The 19,574-nt window shown below is 43.8% G+C and overlaps 1 protein-coding gene across 2 annotated transcripts in view; it reads left to right on the forward strand.

Moving 5' to 3' along the window:
- The window catches only part of acbd6 (acyl-CoA binding domain containing 6), a 33,134-nt gene extending 20,620 nt beyond the window's left edge, over positions 1-12,514 (forward strand). The window contains exons 7-8 of one of the 2 annotated variants that reach the window (XM_020049263.2): positions 10,032-10,062; positions 11,909-12,098. In XM_020049263.2, coding sequence (XP_019904822.1) covers positions 10,032-10,062; positions 11,909-11,949 — 72 coding nt within the window. In that variant the 3' untranslated portion in view covers positions 11,950-12,098. Of the gene's footprint in view, positions 1-10,031; positions 10,063-11,908; positions 12,099-12,191 lie in introns of those variants that run through there. The other variant, XM_010902384.5, reaches the window with a different exon arrangement.
- The last annotated feature ends 7,060 nt before the right edge of the window (positions 12,515-19,574 follow it).

Below are 19,574 nucleotides of genomic sequence, written 5' to 3' on the forward strand. Positions count from 1 at the left end.
CTGTGACCTGCCCAAGCCCTCCACCGCCCTGAGGTCACAACCTGCACCCTGGCTACAGACCCCTCCCAGTCCTGCCCTCCACACTGTGTGTGTCCTCTTCTTCATTGTGGTGCATCCAGAACCATTAATCTACAATTACACCTACTGCTAAGTGCACAGCCAACCATAACTTGAAGTAACTTGGGCCCTGAGAGCCCTTTTCCTTTTCATCGACAAAGGCTGTGGATATCCTGGGCTCTCAGTTAGGGGATTTGTGTCAAACAAACAACTGCATTCAGGCCAGCCGGTCGGGGAAATAGGCTGTGGATAGTATTTGCAGGTAGCAACCGCAAAAAAACCAACCATTTAGGATTTAGGATTGGCTGATTAAAGAGTAGAAAAATATGTAAACAATGCAGGAGGTTTGGGAATTGGGCGGATTTAATCTCCTGAGAAAGGGCAAGGGGCGGGTAGGGCCACCGAAGACAATCACAGAAAGAAATGATGGGAGAGTGGGAGAAAAAGAGAGGCAGAGGGGTGGGTGGGGGTAGAAGACCTCAGTGTGGCGAAGTGGACAGAACTCCAATTGATATTGACAGGTTGTGAATTCTGTTTGTGTGTCGTGGGCCCAGCTGGGTGAAGTAATCTCCAAAACGGACTCCCCTCCTGTCTGGTCCTCTGCCCATGCCTTGTGAAAGTGTCCCTGGCTTGCTGGCTGGCTGAGCTCGGGGGTCTGTAGGAGTGTGTGGCTCTTTACTTTGTATTAAAACAACATGATCCATGAGGCGCAGAGGGTGACTCCCAGCACCGCTAATTCTAATTAATCCACTCCCGGCCTCGGCCGCGCCTGGCTAAAGCGCTCGCAGTCTATCAGATTGAAATTCATAACTTAATTGAGGTCAAAGCCTCGAGCCGAGAGAACAAAAGTCTCTGGCTGGGACCAGGTAGATCAATAGCAATAAATATCTGTCTAGGCTACAACTAGTTCATGGCCACGCATCATGCAGGACAGACTGTGGCAACAGGAGGCAGAGGGGCAGGACCAGGGAAGGGCAGACATGTTGGATTTCTATCACCAAGAGAGGGATATTATTCCTCTCTGCCCTTTGATTGGAAAAGAGTTGAGAAGACGTCTTTCACATTATTGTGCTTGCTGGGTGTTTGCTGCTACTTCCTGGGAGGCGCTGAGGGACTAGTTTAGGTAGACCGCTTGACAAACCGCTCACTTGGATGGGCTATTGACTGGCGAGTGACGGGTCAGCGTGCTTGGCGGTTTCTAGGGCCGTGCGCGCGTTTGATTTGTGACGCCATAAGTCTTTTTGTTCTCAACGACCTCTTAGAATATAAACACATTGATTTGATATTGATGTGAGGAGAAATGAAATCTTTGCTAAGTGCTTAAGTGCCCCCTGGCCCGAATTTTTACTGTCAATGTAGCGCATAGTTTCCGTGGCAGTTTGTTTGGGTGAAGATGTAATGCATAAAACTAGCTGTTATGTGTCCAAATTGTAGTTAAGATAAAAACATGTATATTCATGGCTTCGACCTCTATCACTTCATTGCGTCATTGCCATGGTCAGTAACATTCTAATCACTGTTTCATCTAAATTACATTATAGGGGCTCGGAAATATAGCAACATTGCTGAAGCAGGCTAATATTTAGTAGAATATAAGGTTGCCATAATAATTTAATCAACTGCTCACAGATGTCAATGTTGTCATTATGGGCTTTTCTGGGTGTATCTTTCGACTGTAGGCTAGTGATGTCAGTGGTCTGTTTCCAGTGTTGAGTTAACCAAGCGCAGTGTAAGACTACGAACAGGGATTATGTCTTGAACAGGAGCCTCTGGCAGTGGCTTAAGCCCCCCCTGTACGACGACGATATCGGCATCCTTCAGGTGTCTTACAATCAACAACAGGATGTCAGGGATGTTTCTTTTACTCTTGGCTTGTCGATTGCTTGCGGCACCCCCTAGTTAGTGGCAATGCATTGCTGCTGTTCCTTGGTTAGGCTGGGCTCCGATCCATTTCAGTTCCAGTCAATTCAAAGTTAACCCAAACTCTCATATAAACTCGCTTAATGGGATTCGTGTGTTTCGGTTTACTTGTTGAATTGACTGGAATTTAAATGAAACTGACCCCAACCCTGGATTATTTTGTATACCTTTACTGTGAATAGAAATGTAGGAAAGCTTTGTACACAGTTTACAGCAAGACGAAAGAGCTCACACGTCAGGTCATGTTTCTGATTGGCACAAACACCGGAGCTGTTTTATAAAAGCAATGTCGGCAAGTGTACTGAACATTCTCATCTTTGTCCTCCACCTAAGTGTCTCCGGCCTTGGTTATTAAACTAGTGAACGGTATTGCGCACATACGTGCGCGCTAGGACACCAGCGGCTGATTGAAATTCCACGGCAGGACCATTATTACACGTTGGTGTCCCCTCCCCCTTCCTAGCACGCCCTCGCATAACAAATGGCTCAGTCATCGGAGTCATAACAAATATCGAAGGAAATTCGTCATAACGGTGTGTGCGTGAGGGAAGAGTTGGTGGGGGTGGGGGTGCACCTGCTGCAGGAGAATGGCATTGTTCCCGCGTGGGCTGGAATAAATCTCCTCGGCATGGCACAGCCACGGCGTCCGGGTCACACACCCACGGCTCAGTGCACACATTACTACAGATACTCAGGAAAGCCAGGACTGCTTCCTCTCTTTTAATAGGGCCATTTACAAACCGTAATTAATCGCTGCAGCTTTTCCAATCTGCACCGGGGGCTCCTGCCACGCTCACTCACTTTTGGGTGGATGTGTTTTCTTTACAGCGGCCAAATGTTATCGCTCTGTTTTGAGGATGCCCATGAGTGTGGTTTAAAATATGTGCGTGATTTAAAATATGTACTATTTTATTTGACACCGACATTAGCGAGACTTCTAGAAACCGCTGGTTAAGTCACACACATTTGACATATATACCTGCTAGCAGGGGTCATGTTTCGATGAAAATAAAACAGGCGCACAATCATTTGTTTAAGTCCCTGTAGGATATAGACAGATATAGATATATTTTGAGAATCAATGTGTGAAGACATTGCCACTTGACTCAGATTCCTTTTTATGGTAGAAAAGAGACGTCCTGTTTTGCTTGGAGTTTCTAGCTATCCTTATTGGGCTTCTAACAATTTGTACACTCAACCATTTTATCTCTTTTAACCGTCCACATAAATTGCATTGAGCTTTAAAGCTGTCCTCAACTGCTTACTGATGGAAAGAGAAAACAAAGTGACCGTTTTTTTCCCCCCCCTCGACGGTACAGTTAGTACTCACGGTCACTTTATGGGTCTCTCACAAATGCCTGCTCCCTGGCCATTGATTTTCATATTACACTCTTTTATGTATTTATTTCTTTTATATATTTCTTTTTAAACATCATCGATGATCCCCTCGACTCGGAGCTCACCAATGTTAATTCCCTGCCACTCTACCCTGTGCTAGATTGCTTAATGGATTCTAAGGTGTCCCTTGGGAGCCAGTGATGGAGGGCTGAGGAGGAGGGGAAGAAACGAGAGGCGAGATAGAAAGATGGAGAAGACATACAATACAGAGATTTAAAGTATACACAGGCAACAATGGAAGAATTACAGGAAGAGACATGATATTGGCCTTGACAACATACCATTTGGCTACATTTGCTCTATCTCTGCACAAATCTCAAGTGTGTTTGCCTTTTTCCTCCATCTTTTTTTAATAAATAAGGGATCATTTTGTTTTCAGCACGTTTACTAATGACAGCATGTTTTCCTCATGGCTCTCATGTCCCTCTGTATTAAACATACAGTGGATATCTAAAGTCTACACACTCTTATTGTAAATGCATCCTTATTCAGGTCTTGTCAGACCTTTTTTTACCTCTAATAAGCTCTTGGACTTAACAATATTTTAGTCTAAAACAAAGGGATTATTTCTCTTAAAAGTGTTTGTTGCATAAGTGCACAGCCTTCAACTAATACCTGTGTGAAGCACCTTTGGCTTGGATAACAGAATTAAGTCTGTTTGGATTAAGTCTATCAACCTAGGACACTTGGAATCCCACTTTTAGCAAGGTGATTTCCTGTGCACAACCCTCTCTAGGTCTTTATTTCTATTTTTATATATATATATATATAAATGATTGAGGTCTGTGCTCTGACTGGGCCATTCCAGGGCATTGATTTTCTTTTCACAAGCCATTCCTTGGTTGACCTTGCTGTGTGCCTGGGATCATTGTCGTTTTGAAAGGTGAAGTTCTTCTTAAACTTAAGCTTTCTGGCAGAGGATGGCAAGTTTGCGCTTGAGTAGATTGATATTTTGAACTATTCATTGTTCCCTCAACCCTGACCAGAGCCTGCTGAAGATGAAGCAGCCTTAAAGCATGATGCTTCCGCCACCGTGTTTGACAGTAGGTACTGTGTACTTTGAGTGATGAGCAGTTTGTTGACAAATCTTTTGAAATTAAGGCCAAAAGTTCTACCTTGGTCTCATCAGACAGTTTTACATATTCCCACATAATTTGGAGAGATCAATGTGTCTTCTTGCTTAATATCTTTTTTGTGGGAGTTCTAGTTTCTGACAGAAATTCCAGCAGCTCCTTTAAGGTTGTTGTTGGCCTCTTGGTAACTTCCCTGATGAGTTTTCTCCTTGTCATGTCATCAGTTTTGGAGGGACATTGTGATCTTTGCAGTGTCGTGGTGGTGCCATCTTGCCTCCACTTCTTAAGATTTTCACAATGTTCCGTGATATAGGGATTGCCTTTGAAATGCTTTCATATCCTCCTGATCTGGAACATTCAATAATAATGTCCTGTAGATATTTTGTTAGCTCTTCATAGACAATGTTTGTCACTGCAACCAAGAACACTTCAAGGAAATCCTCTGAGAGCAGCTAATTTTATTTTGGGCTAATCAGAATCACTTTAGTTGGTATCAGGTGACAGTAAACTATCTTCCCACATGATTTGGAATAGGGTTCAAATCTGAACATGGTTACACACCCCATATTAAAGGGTGTACACGCTTGTCAAATTATCAATTGCCATTTAATTAAACAGTGTTGAATCACAATGCATATCGTATTGGCACTTAAGCATCATGACTATACAATAGCGTGAGGTTCCTGGGCCTTTCTACCCTATAAACAATAAATATTTGTATGCACGTTTGGCTGTGCGATCTGGCTATGTTCACACTATAGTAGAAGTCCACATAATCTCTGTTTTGAACCCTCAGTCTAAATTCCCAAACACAAACAGATTTTGCTATCAGAAGCCCAGTAGTTCCCAGCAGGTATTGTTGGGACAGGCGGATCCATTTCCAAACTGTTTCAGTTGATTAGAGAGTTGAAAAGTGCCAGACCTCTTAGCAACCAACACAAATGTCTCGTTTTAACAGCGTTTGTTAAAGTGGCCATTTGTTTCAGGCTCCTGAGCTCATTGGCTTTGCATCTCCAAGAATTGAATAAAAGACTGCAATGTGCTTTAGGAAGCCTGTGAGATGATTTATTGGGGCATGGCCTGGGGTAACCTGCCATGGAGCCAGGAAAGGGGGGTTTGCATGACCTGCCAGGGAGCCCTGGAGTGGGGGCTGGAGAGACCTGTCGTGGAGCCCTGGAGTGGGGGCTGGAGAGACCTGTCGTGGAGCCCTGGAGTGGGGGCTGGAGAGACCTGTCGTGGAGCCCTGGAGTGGGGGCTGGAGAGACCTGTCGTGGAGCCCTGGAGTGGGGGCTGGAGAGACCTGTCGTGGAGCCCTGGAGTGGGGGCTGGAGAGACCTGTCGTGGGGCCTGGTGGGTGGTGGGCCTGGTGTGACCTGCCGTAGAGTCAGGAGGGGGTGGCCCGGGTACCTCAAGGACACTTTGGGGAAGCGCTAATTTGCACCAGCATGGTAGCGCTCACACGCTGAATGGCAAGGTTAACACTCACAGCACAAGAGGTTGCCCTGATTCAATTAAGGGGTGGCCCTGTCTCCTGATCCTTTTAACACTGGATTCCCAGCTCCCTTGTAGGTTTGCACGGAGTCACAGAGGACGCGTACGCGCACACACACACACTCTACGTTAGGGATAAAACCTTACCAAATATGTCCAGTTTAAGCTCTCTGTAAGGTACGGAGAGGACTGGCAGTGCACAGCGCCCCTCCCTTGCAGTATCGGGCAGTGCAGCGTGTTATCCGGCATCGTCCCGTTCTCCTCTTGTATTTCCGCGCGTCTGATTAATGGCAACTGCTCATCATAAGGCTATCTGCATATGAATGGCGGAGGGTTTCTATCGATTCTGCCTTCACGAGTCCCGCCGCAGCCCCTCGAGACGCCGCAGACCCCCCCCCTCCCCCCACCAATGCCATTGTCATTATAAAAGTCAGCTGCAGCTGCATGCATTGATCATAAATCATAATTGCTTGTCCATTTTTCCCCACTTGTTTAATGTGTCTGTCAGGTACAGTGGAAGGGCAGAGAGGCGGAGGTGGGGACCGAGCCAGGGAGAGGGGTGGCTTCTGTTATTTGGAGAGTGAGATTTAGCTGCAACAGAGAATGGTGTCAGAGGATTTAAATCCCACAATGGCTTTCAGCGCACCTACCATATGCCACGGGCAGTTGCCGGATTGCTGTGGTATGAAAACACGAAAGCTTTTAGTGGCTGACTATGGAGCGAGAGCCCCAACCCAGTCCCCCGGCCTGATGCCTCGTTCACTGGAGCGGATTCTACAGATGGCACTGGATTTGGTGTTTTTTTCTTCCACAGAATCTGTCTGGCTGTAGCGGGACAAAACCGCCTCTCTGAGATGGACTGGAAAGACCTAGGTTTTCCACTTGTCTGTCTTTCTCCACATTACACTTGGTTTTTATGGTTCTATATCTGTGTTTGGTTTCACTCTGTAGCCTCCCTCCTCGCTGGGGAGGGAAATTCCAGCACTCCCCTTCAAGGTTAATCTGATGAGAGAATCCACCAAAAGGTTTTGGCTGCTACGGACAAGTTGATAAACAGAGATGGACTTATTAATAGGCTTGGACATGACCGTTTGAACAAAAAAGGCAGCCAGACAAATTGTTTGGTAGGAGTGTATTTGTTTGTTTCACTCAAACCCATTCAAATAACGTTGCACACCTCTCAATCATTTTTCCTTCAACTTTGCCATCACACACATCTACCATCCATTTTCCTGGCAAACCTATCCAAACTCTTTTGCCCACTACATCATTCGAGCAAAGCCAGTGTTTAGGATTCATTTCTCCTGCTGCTCCATCCTATCTGTTGTACAGGCCCAGGTTTATTGAGCAGTATGCTGACATCAATGGGAGCATTTCTGCGATGCCAGGAAAACTCGGGTGTTGCTATAAAGAAAGTGCTTTGCCATCGATGTTATTCCGTAACGGGACAGAGAGCTACAGGGAACACCGCTACCTTCAGCTAGGAAGTCACCCCCCCATTCGGGCACATGGGAGACAATCCAATTTTCCCTGATTCCATCAAGCCCTTTTTTGGAACATCAGTAAACACTCAGAGGAGGATGGGCCAGGGACTGCCCCTCCCAGCACCCAGGCGCACAGGACCAGCCTGCACACTGCAGCCCATATAAAGAGCCCAGTAAAGACCAGCAGAGCCCCCAACTCCATTAGCAGTCTGACTCACTCGCAGTCCACCAACCTGGAGCTGAAGTCTTGTTCTGGAAGCTGCTGCCACGTGACAGATTATATACAAAACACTATGATGTATGCCTTCAAATAAAACCTCTCTCTTTTGCTTTCATCACTTTCACCACGATGTTCAGACCAGAGACTCCAAAAACAAATTTAGCCACCTAGCTGAATCTGGCACAATGACATGTTGATCACGGGGAGGGGGGGAGCATTTTATATCATGGATGTGAAATGGGGGGGGGGGGGGGGGGGGGGGGGGGGGGCACTGGTTTGTTCATCGTGCGTTGCGTACTGTTCGTCTTAGAGTTCCTGCGTATTTAATCGTAGTTAATTGTGGTCGGTCGATCGTTCTGTGTGAGGAGTGCGTCATGTACAGTATGAGCCAGCTCTTGCGTGCGTGTCTTCCCAGCCTGCCCTGGGAATGTCCCTGCACACACCGTACTGTCCAAGCCGTCCGGGTCTAACACCAGATTAGTGGGAGCAGATTAAACCCTAAACCCCTTACAGTTTAATTATTCCTGTATGTATTTGTGTGGACGCAACCTCTTCCTCCTGCCCTAAACATCTGCCGCTCCCATTGTGTGGGGCGTAAGAACCGCTATAGTGCGAGCCAGAGCGCCAGAGTACGTGACGTACATTTATTATACGGCTATGCGTCGTTCTGTTCGGCCAATTAGTTGTAAAGGCGTTCGTACCATCGTGCGTTTGATATGGATGCTAACTTTGCACATCAAGTTTAACACGCACTCAAGATTTATAGCCGTTTTGCCAGAGTTAACTTAACACTCACGTTGTGTCTAACAAACACTCAACGTTGCCACAAGGGCAGACTATAGGAAAACTGTGTCCCACCCGACTATTTATTGTTGAGGACATTTGCATTAGTATTCTATCCATCTCGGGGGGAATTGAACTCTCTAATGGAATCAGCAGCCCCTGAAGTGGTGCTCCTCAGGGCCAACAATAGGATCTCACTCGGGGATCGTTAGACAGACCCTTTAGCCATCCGCGGGGAGACCACGTGCTTTGGGATGGTTCAACATTGTTGATCTGACACTGGCTTGGTTCCACTAATGGCTGTGTTCACTGCTTAATAGCCAGGACCAATGGCTAATAAATAGAGTACGGAAATTAAAACTGAAACACTTGGCTGAGTTTATGCAGACAGCCATATTCTGACATTTTGACCAATCCCGGACGTCCTCTGATCAAAAGAAATTGGAAGCTGATCTTATCGGTCAAAGGACTTTGCGCAATGAAGAGTTTGCTTCAACTTTGCAGTTGGTGGCATTGGTTTGAAAAACATCTTGGAAGTGGAAAAATATTCTCAGTGACTGTTTGCTCTGTTGAATTGAACAATTGATCTGATTGGGATTATACCTTTTAATTGTTCATCTTATAAGTCACAGAAAGCTGAATACCTCACGTTTGAGTTCGATACATCTATTTTGATTGCCGGCATTCTGATTGGTCTCATATCATCCTGCCTTTAGATGCTGACAACAATCTCAATGTTTATCATCACGAGTGTGACCAGGCACGTGGGAGTGGTAATTAAGAGATGAATCCCCAGACGTTGATGACACGTGTCATATATATATATATATATGTCAGAATTACACGCACATCACACTCCCCTCCCTCACATCTGCGCGTATGCATTGTCCCCCGGATTTACACTGACGCTGACCCCTGTCTTAAATTACTGTTATCTGCCCCTCTGCTTCGGTCACAGATCAAAGACATCACTTCAATTTATTCGATAGCGGTGGTCGTGCTCGGGGCAGATTGCTTCATTGTACCAAGGCTATTGTGTGATGGCGTCATGCATTTAGCACGCTCTCAACCCCCCGGACAATAACAAGAGATGGCCATGCTTTGCCCGCCCCCCGCCCCCCCAAACCTGACCGTGTCAGGCTCCCTCAAAGCCTGTTGAGCACGGAGGTCTGCCTGGCCCATTGGCCACAGTGGGTTAACCTGTGGCAGGCAGGGATCAGAGAGGCTTCAAGAAGGACCCTAGGGTCCCTACTGGGCTAATTCTATTGGTTTCACTGGCTGAGAGCCTCTCCCAAGTTGAAAAGTTTAATCGTTCACTGTGGTTGAGATCAATATTTAATCTTTTCCCCATAATCCTCATTTATGTTGAAATATTTTTTTTTTATTTAGTCTAGAGCTAATAGTCTTTTTCTCAACTTTGCAACCCACAAGCAGAAACTTTAGAACTGATTGTTTTTTTTGCATTGTTCTATGGGGAAAAAAAAACAGAGCAATAAGGTTATGGTTAACATTGTTACAAGGATTTAATATGCCCTAAAATTATTGGTGTGCAAGTCAGACTTTGTTGAATTGGTTTTCATATGTTTTCTGTCGTCGTTTGAACAGGATGACGAGGGCCAAACAGCACTACACTATGGTAAGGAAACGTCATAAACGGAACTTTTCCAGAGTCGATATTTGACTCACGGTCTCTGGATGAATACGTGTGTTTAGTTACACTGTGTATTGCATGTACAGTGGCAGTCAAGGGTTTAGACACACCGTTCACTTCTACGTGTAAGTGTGTCAGAACTTTTGACTGGTTATGCGTGTTTGTGGGTGCTCACGTTTGTGTGGGGACAGGGAAGCATTTTCTCATCTGCTCTCTTGGCCTGCATGTGTCTTTTCCCTGAACCCCCCCCCCCCGTGTTACTGCTGTTGTTATCTTAGATGCCTTTCATCCATCAGCGTCGCTTTCATCCCTCCCTCTTTCCATCTCTGTATGCCAGTATTTCAGTGCCTTCTATATCTGTGTGTGTGTCTGTGTCTGTGTGTGTGTGTGTGTGTGTGTGTGTCTGTGTATGTGTGTGTGTGTGTGTGTGTGTGTGTGTGTGTGTGCACATGGGCTCACGTTCATATGCTTGTATGTCTACTCAGTCGTGCGTGTGTGTGTGAGTGTGTGAGAGACCGTGCGTATGGGGGGGGGGGGTGTAATAATGACCAGGTCTCCCCAAGGAAATCAACAGTGTTCCCCAGGACACTGTCATGACGCCCCCCCATGGGCGGTCCCCATGTCCTTTGAGCCCTTGGCGGATGCGGGGACACCATCTGGCCCCTGGCCGGGCTAGGGGGCTGCAGCGCGGAGATGGGCACACGGGTGGCATCCAAGCAGTCTACCCAACCCCCACCAGGGAACCGGATTGAACAGGAGGATGGCACATCAAAAAAAAAAAAAAAAGACTAATAAACATAAGCGATGAACTCCAAGAGACAAATAGCAGAGAATGAAAATTCATTCCCACCTCTCTTTGCACAGGGCCACAGTGGCTGTCCGTTGATTAATTGAGGGTTTACTGCACACCATAAATTGTTCTCCTCCTCAATGACTCCCGAGGGTGGGTGGTGGGGGGGGGGGGGTTTACAGCCCAAGGCCCCACACGGTGAAAAAAAAAGAAAATACATTTTAAAAGAGGAAGAAAAATCAAGAACTTGACATAACCAAGCCCCTCTTTTTCCCATCCTTGTTAAGAATGTGCGGCACTCTAGCCACCTCTGGACTGGGGGTTAAAAGGGCCTGCTGTCAATCAGCCATTCCCGCTGACATCAGCCCGTCACGGTGGAGCACGAGGCTCTCTTTAAGAGGAGAGAGCGATTGACACTGGCGGAGAAAAGCACTCAAAGCACAGGGGAATCTAGGTGCATCAGCGACTCACTAACTGGGTTAAGAAAATGCAAGCCCTCCCCTCATATCTAAGCCTAGCCTGCAAGTCCTTTTAGTGGGACACAAATTGCCAATCGGGCACAAATAGAATGTTTCAGCCAACCGCAGGTTCAGGGCAATGTCAGTGGGTCTCCATACGAGCTTTTCATTGACTTCTGCACGCAGGTTAAAACTTATGGAATATAAACGCCAATGAGTCTGAAGTGCTGTGCTTAGCGACTGTGTTTCAACATAGCCATGTGAGCCACGTCTCGTCCAGTGACCTTGAAGCCTTTTGAAGGTGATCCTGTCCTTTTTGAGTGATTCAGGTTCTGTAAAATATACTGATGAGTGTATTTTCTTGTAGTTTTCAGAACTTTAGATTTAGTATATACTACATTTTCTTACCTCCCAAGATAATCAAATATGGAAGAGCTTCAGAATGATATCTCTTGTACCCCTGAGTGGTGCAATGGTCAGTGTCTTGCAGTTTAACTGCATCATTGCAGCTGGGGGTTTGAGGGCTGCCTGATGTAGATGTGTTGCCATGCCTCCTCATCCTCTAGCCACTCCTTTTGGGTAGGTGAGGTGCCTGCAAGGACAATCGTAGTTGTTGGCCAGTGAATACGCTCAGCTCCAGCACATGTGGCCAGGCTTATACTTCCCAGTTTAGCGAACAGGCTGATAAGTGCACCTGCTTGACGAAGTGTGCGTCAAAAGACGTGTCTGGTTCCTGGACTCTCTGGAACCTGCAGTGGAGTTGTCACAACAAGGCAAGGCCTTAAATGCGAATTGGATATCACCAATCTGGACATTAACAATTGCTCACCCTGCTCCTCCTCCTCCTTTCTCCTTCTGTCCCGCAGCGTCCGCCTGCGAGTTCGCTGAGATAGTCGAGCTTCTGCTGAAGGCCGGGGCGGATCCATCAATTAAGGACCAGGAGGGTTCTCTGCCCGAGGAGGTCACTGAATCCAGCGCCATCTCCTCACTGCTGCGCCAGTACACAGCCCCCAAGGGCTAAGCCCAGCTTGACATACCCCCCCGCCCCTCCCAGACCCAGCATCTTTCCATCGTCAGTAAAGTTCGTCCCACTTTGACATTGCAACCCAACATTTCCTAATCTTCTGTGTTCCATCCCCAATAATGCGTCCATTGTCATTACTATTAAAAAAACACATTCAACCAAAAAGAGGTTCATTCTGTTTTTCTGACTTTTTCTGACCACTTTCAGTACTTCTGACATTTTACATTTAGAAGATTCAACTTACAGAAGGAGTAAGAGTTGACTGTCTTGCTCAAGGACAGTATGACAGATTGTTCACTTTGCGATCTCTGGGATTCAATCCAGCCATCTTTCGCTTGCTGGTCCTATTTTCCTACCTGCCTGCTTCCCCAAAGAGAGAATTTTACCAACAAATTTTAACAACAACTGATAAAAACAAATTTTAACGGCCAGTTGATAAAAAAAAAAATTCTGTCCTGGAGCAAAGCATTGATAATTGCTCCCAGGTCGTTACTGTAAATAGGAATGTGATCTTTGTCAGTTTACCTAGTAAAATTAGGCTAAGAATAAATGGAGAGCTTATGGACAGATTAAGTTGTCTTCTTCAGAAGAATGCTTATTAGCAATTCATACTTGTCTTAACAACTCAAAGAACATTTTACTAGATTTCTAAATTAAAGAAAAGGAAGTAACACCTTTTTCAGCTTTATGTCATGGTGACAACCATGTATTTGTTTATATTCTAGCACACACTTCCATCCAGAACGACTTACAGGAACATTATGTATTACCTTTCTTTGCTCTAACCACTAGGCTATCCTATATGCTACACACACACACACACACACACATTTCCTGACACCTGACAAGGCCTCTTAATTTGACTAAATCCTCTGTCTTCTTTCACCCATCCCTTATTATGTCACTTAACATTTATTTGGAGATTCTCCAAATAGCCAACACATGGGCCTTTAAATCTGCTTTAGTTTTCCTGTAAGCCTGTCTGATCAGAGAAGTCTCTTTGGCACCCCCTCCCTAATAACAGATGAGAATACTAAATCTGGAATCTCGGCTCTTAACCACAGCTTGATAAAGAAGCTAATGCATATTTGAACAATGGGGACAAGCTGTAATCCCTCTTTCTCTCAAAATCTCCCTGAACATGTGGCATTAAATAACAGTCACAAAAAAAAAAAGTGGATGCTGTCTATCACTCAGCCGCCGTAGCCCCCCTGCATACAGAACAGAGAGATGGCCCGGTCCAGGCCGTCTGTTCTCTTGTGGTATAGCTGAAAGTGGGAGAGAGAGGCATTTATGACCCATTCCTTGTTATGCATTCCATACACAACCAGGAATTATGCCGTTGTATATTTCAAAAGGCTGTTTCGCCCATCTTCCAGTAATTTCCTAAATCCCGATTGGGACGGGATAGGAGTCGGTGACGGCATGCTCCCCGGGCATGTCTGCACAACTGTGACACTAAGCCCATTATCTTTCCATTATGGTCCTAAATTTTCCCTGGGCTCTTCACTCTTGACACTGCCTCCTTTCAAATCGCGGCCGATATTGCTCAAACCTTCTTTACTTAACGTTTATGCATTTTTACAAGTCGCTTCTCTCGGGTTCTCTAACACCATTAGAGACAGATGGCCAAGGTTCGTTACAGGGATGAGCGGGAGCACTTTCCTCTCCACAGTCTGGGGGCTAAAAGCAATGGCATGTCGTTGTTCGGGCCAACGCTTAATGCAATCCGCTTGCTAGTCCCCAGAACAGTATTGCTTGGAATTCAACAGTAAGCAGAATCCCAGCTCCGCTGTTGAAATACATCCCTCTAATATCTTGGAGAGGACTCGATAAGTCTCTGTTGCAAAGCCGAGTGTTTAGTGCATTATAAACAAGCGTTGCCGTCTGCTGCTACTCAAGGCGATAGTGATCAAAGCTGCTCCACAGACACTCGCGTGTCTACCTCTCATCAGAACGTTCTAAAAAACAACACCTTACCAGAAGCCAGTGTCATGTTGACAACCGTCCTTTTCTTTAATTATATGGGAACAATCACATTTCTGCTATGATGACCCAGTGAAAATATCCTAATTTCACTTGAAACAGAAGAACAACCTTGGAGTTGTCATTGAAAGGCCTCCCTGTGACCTAAGCTCTTTTAAAGCTCCACTCTGTCAGGGCAGCCATTGCTGACTGTTAAAAGAAACCATAATTTGCAGATAAAAAAAACCTGTCTTGATGTCTAAGATTAAGTTTAGTCTGAACCAAATATCTATTTACATGTTAATTTATTCCTCTCCTTCAGAAAGAACATAGAATTGTTGCCTTCAGGACATTTGTAATAAAAGCCTCAGATCGATGATAATGGCATTTGTGCTTGTGTTTGTCATCTTTGCAAAAGCAACAGTGCAGGAATTTCACAGATTTATTTGTATACTAGTGCTGTAAGTGCTGTGTAAATTATCCTAACTGTCTTTGTCGCTGTTTATCTTTGTAAGGCAGCACTATTAAAGGCTATCCATTAATGCCCATGGCTTGTCTAATCAATGGCTGAATAAAATCAGCTTGTTTTGTGGCGTTCTATGCAAACATGCTTGCTCTGCTAGACTTTGCTTTTTGTAACACAACAGGAATAGCTAAAACACAATCAAATCGATAATACTTACCCTTTGTGAAAATATTTCAATCAGAGCGCTGAATAACTGCAGTTCACTGCAGTATAACTGATGTAAGACTGCTGTATTACTACATTATTCCGCAAATACTACATACAAAATTAAAAAATGTTGCAGTAGAACTGCAGTTACACTGCCGTATACTGCAATTTTTGCAATTTCGGTGTCCAAAATACAGCAGTGACTGCAGTTTCAAAACTGCTGTCTTTTTTGTAAGATTATATTTAGAAAAGGACAATAGCTATGATACTGGTCTGGATAGTGGGTGTATTATTATCAGTTATTTTTACATGATTTGTATTCTATGTATTTCAGATGTCTAGCACTGCTTTAGCTCAAGGACTCAAGTCATGATGAATTATTACGAACTCAACAATATATCCGAGTCATTATCAGTTCATTTTCCATGACGCAAAGTATGTACTCCTGTATTTATGAGTTCTTTAATACTGCTCTCTGTCTTGTCTGACCACAAAGCATATTTACCCATATTTCACAAAGCAGTTGACAATTAGTTAACAGTGCAGGGATTAAGGAAAGATTTGACTGTGCCAAACTGCAATCTGCTGTAGTCTTTACTAGCAGAGGGATCAGTGTTCACAGCAGCCGAGCAGATGTGATGCTTCTGCCACTGTTTTTCTCCAGAGTGGGTTGGGCAGTAGTGTGACAGCTTACAAACAAAACACTCCACTACCAGCCAAGGACCACTCCAGACAGAAAACCAATACCCACCACTATTTATTTATTTCTGTAAGTTGGATTGAATAACTGGATTTCTTTCACTGAAGACACATTATATAAATATAGAGAATATAATCCCTACATTTTAAATGACCAGTTACAGGTTGCTACCAAAATAAAGGAAATATTTGAGTAACCACAGCTGCTTTCAGAGGTTTGATTCCTAAGTAATTACCACTCTTAGGGTCATCTATGAAAACTCTGGGCAGGCTAAGAAGGCTGTGCTTTTAGCTGCTATGGGTACGCCATACTTGGATCAGCATACTCTCCTCCACAGGGTACGTGATCACTGAGTGGTTTGATTCACTTAACCATATAAACCATATGGCTGTCTCGATCACCAGATCTTATCTCCACTGAACATTCAGGGAGATTCTAGAGCAGCGCCTGATACAGCTTTCTCCACGATCAACAAAACATCTAATTATTAAATTGGTCATTAATAATGGCGTTGCATCACTTCAGTAGAGTTCCAAATACGTGTATAATCTATAAAAGATTAAAGTTTCTAAAGGCTCATAGTGGCCCAATGCCTTAACTCCTGGAGTCGAAAGTTTAACCCCAGTATAACCTTAGATAACTAGATAACATTTGATTGCTAGTTCGCTACTTGGATGTGTAACTTTTCTGTTGAGGAGAGATATGGCTAAAGGCTTGTATTTCAGGTACACATGATCCTATGTATTCTTCCATCAATCGAAAGTGATGCCTGTATTTATTTATTGTATTTATCCCTATCTCCATGGGGCTGGCAATGCACATTTCTCCATAACAAATAGGGAAAAAACATGAATAGTCTGAATTGACAGCCGGCCTGTTCAATGGTTTTGCTACCTGTTCTTATACCTAATGATGCTTCCCTGATATTTTAGGACATTTTTACATAAAGAATTTCCTTTCTCATTTTAGCATGTTTGCTTTCAAGACAGGTTTTAGGGCGTACCTGTACTGTAGAAATAGCGTGACGTTAACCCTCTCCCTTTGAGAGCCAGGAGACGTACGAAGGGATTGGGCTCTAGTGTCACACTTTTTGGTAGCAGAATGAGTTGAAATATTTCTACTTCTGAAGAACCCGTATGTTTAGGCTAAAGTCCTGTATCCGCTCGGTTGGCGGCAGATCTCCGCCGTAGAACCGCAAATTAATCATTCAGTGAGTGGAATAGAAACTATTATTTTGCGAGCCAAATTTTTTTTATACAAGGCCTGCATCATTTCTGTGAAAGATGAGATAGATAGATATATTTCGATTTTTAACACTGAAATCCCACCATACAGGAAATTCACAATGTACAGTATTTGCTTCTAAGTTGGCAGAAATGTAATTATAAACAGGAATTATGAAGTGGGGAACTGTCAGGGCCCTCTATGTCCTCAGAGAGGGCTTAAGGATAGATACAAATGTCTATATATATTTCTCTATTATAACTTCTGTTTTCTTTGATTTTATCTTTTTTTGTCTTAATTTAAATGATCTTCTGAATTTCTTCAATTTATGTTGGAAAAAGAAGGCTTAATATCCAAGAGAAAAAAATATCCAATCAGAATTTTTCTTTGGTAGTCTCTTGGTAGAAATTATCGGGTTGTGGTCAACCCTCATTGGCTAGGCCCACAAGCGTTGAATAAAAGGCTCCAGCCACCATCATTGACATTGACTTCAATTAGAGCACCATTTTCGAATGACAGTAGAATCAACCCATCACAAATTATCTTGTAATAGGTGGGAAAATTGTATGGAGCCTCAAGGCCCTCTAAGTATACTTCACAAATTCAGAGCCAATAGAGAGCCTTATATTGTTTTCTCATGCTTGAGCCTAGCTAGCTGGCTAGCTTTTTGCAGTGAGTATGTAATGATGGCAATGGCCCGACTGTCAGTCCTGGCTTTGATCTCAATCGAAAAATTACTTATTTCAGATTTAAAATGAAAAGAAGCTATATGAACCTGCCATTGCCCATTTCATAAAGAAGGACAGGAGAATAAATGATAATCATGGGGACTGGACTTTTGGTTTTCATCTACAGCTTGTTTTTTGTTGCTTTCTGGTTCATATCATTTTGAATGTAATGTGTAAAATGTCTACTTTAGATCACTGGTTACAGTGGATAAAAAGTCTACACGCCCCTGTTAAAATGCCAGGTTCTTGTGATGTAAAAGAACGAGACAAAGATAAATCATGCCAGAACTTTTTCCGCCTGAAAAATTCAATTGAAAAACAAACTGAAATCTTTGAGGGGGAAAAATAAAAAACTGACAATAACCTGGTTAAAATATGGAGTAAAATATATTTCCACTTGACACCCCCCAAAAATGTTATGACCAGTGTAAAGATTAAAAAGTAGACCTACCTCATGAAACTGATTTCAACACTATTGCTAACAGAATGGTATCCCTCCTCTGACAGTTCTCCTGCCCACACAGGCCATAAACCATTAATCCTCTGCTCCGCAACACACACAACCTCCTCCCTTAATAACATTCTAAGCTATTTGGAGTAGAGTTCTTTACAAAAGAAACCCTTGTTGTTCCCACACATTAATATACGCATAAATAAACCAGAAAAGGAACCAGGCAAGCCTAGTTCAGCTGGCCCGCAATTAAAAGTGAAAAATGTTGTTGCTCTCACTTGATTCAAACCCAGGTCTCCCACATGAGTGGCTGCATCTTTAACCATTATGCCACAGTGCTAAACATTTACCCAGTGTCAGCATAGCATCTTGACATTAGATACTTTTGCCACGCATTAACATCACACCAAGTTTGAATATTTAGTTAGACACCATTAAGCATTGTGTTAAAAGACTAACGTTTCTTATTAAGTTTACCTCCACCACAAATAGCATCTATGAACTGTATGGCTTTTCCCACTGGCCGTTTTAACAGCTTATTAGCCAGTCCTAGGATTACTAGTATCTCACTTGCTACTTGGAATAGTCATAAGAATGCAATTTTTAGTGAGTACTGAATATTTACTTAACAGAGCCAAAGCTATTTCATGGCACAAAAACGTTTGTTTGTCTTTCATTTGTGAATGACATTGATACAATAACTGTCAATGTAGGTGACGCTCACGTGAAAAGACTAGAGAACCATAGAAACCCTCTTTTAGTGCCCAAGGCGTTTTGACCTAGCCTATATTACCCCAAAACGTATGCATGGATGCATACTTGGAAAATTCACCCAAAATAGTCACAATATGAACAGTTTGATTTTAGGCCTACTATAACGTAGCTACTGAAGGTTGTAGCCAGCAAAGGTTTTGTCTATCCTGACCCAAAAAGCATGCACGGATGCATACTTGGAAAATCCACCCGAAATAGTCACAATATGAACAGTTTGATTTTAGGCCTACTATAACGTAGCTACTGAAGGTTGTAGCCAGCAAAGGTTTTGTCTATCCTGACCCAAAAAGCATGCACGGATGCATACTTGGAAAATCCACCCGAAATAGTCGCAATATTACCATGAACAGTTTTTAGGCTTATTATAGCGCAGCTACTGAAGGTTGTCTTCGAAAAATCGAACAGAAATAGTTGCAATATAACCATGAACCGTTTTATTTTAGCCTTACTGAAGGTTGTAGCCAGTAAAGATTTTGTCTATCAGGAAGAAATCCTAATGCATAATTTGCTGTGACAAGTTTCAAACGCAGGACCTTTTGGTTGCAGGGCCACGTTTCTAACCACTACGCTATTTAACATGGGCCGGTCGGTCGATCTGTCACTCTCTCACTCACTCAGAGACATTCACTCTTCTTGGCCAAATTTTGAAAGAATAACAAAAATAACATTCCCTAACCATGTACAACACAATTTATTGTAATACTTCAGTC

The sequence above is a fragment of the Esox lucius genome, chromosome 8, assembly GCF_011004845.1.
Source record: "Esox lucius isolate fEsoLuc1 chromosome 8, fEsoLuc1.pri, whole genome shotgun sequence".
NCBI classification, from domain to species: domain Eukaryota; kingdom Metazoa; phylum Chordata; class Actinopteri; order Esociformes; family Esocidae; genus Esox; species Esox lucius.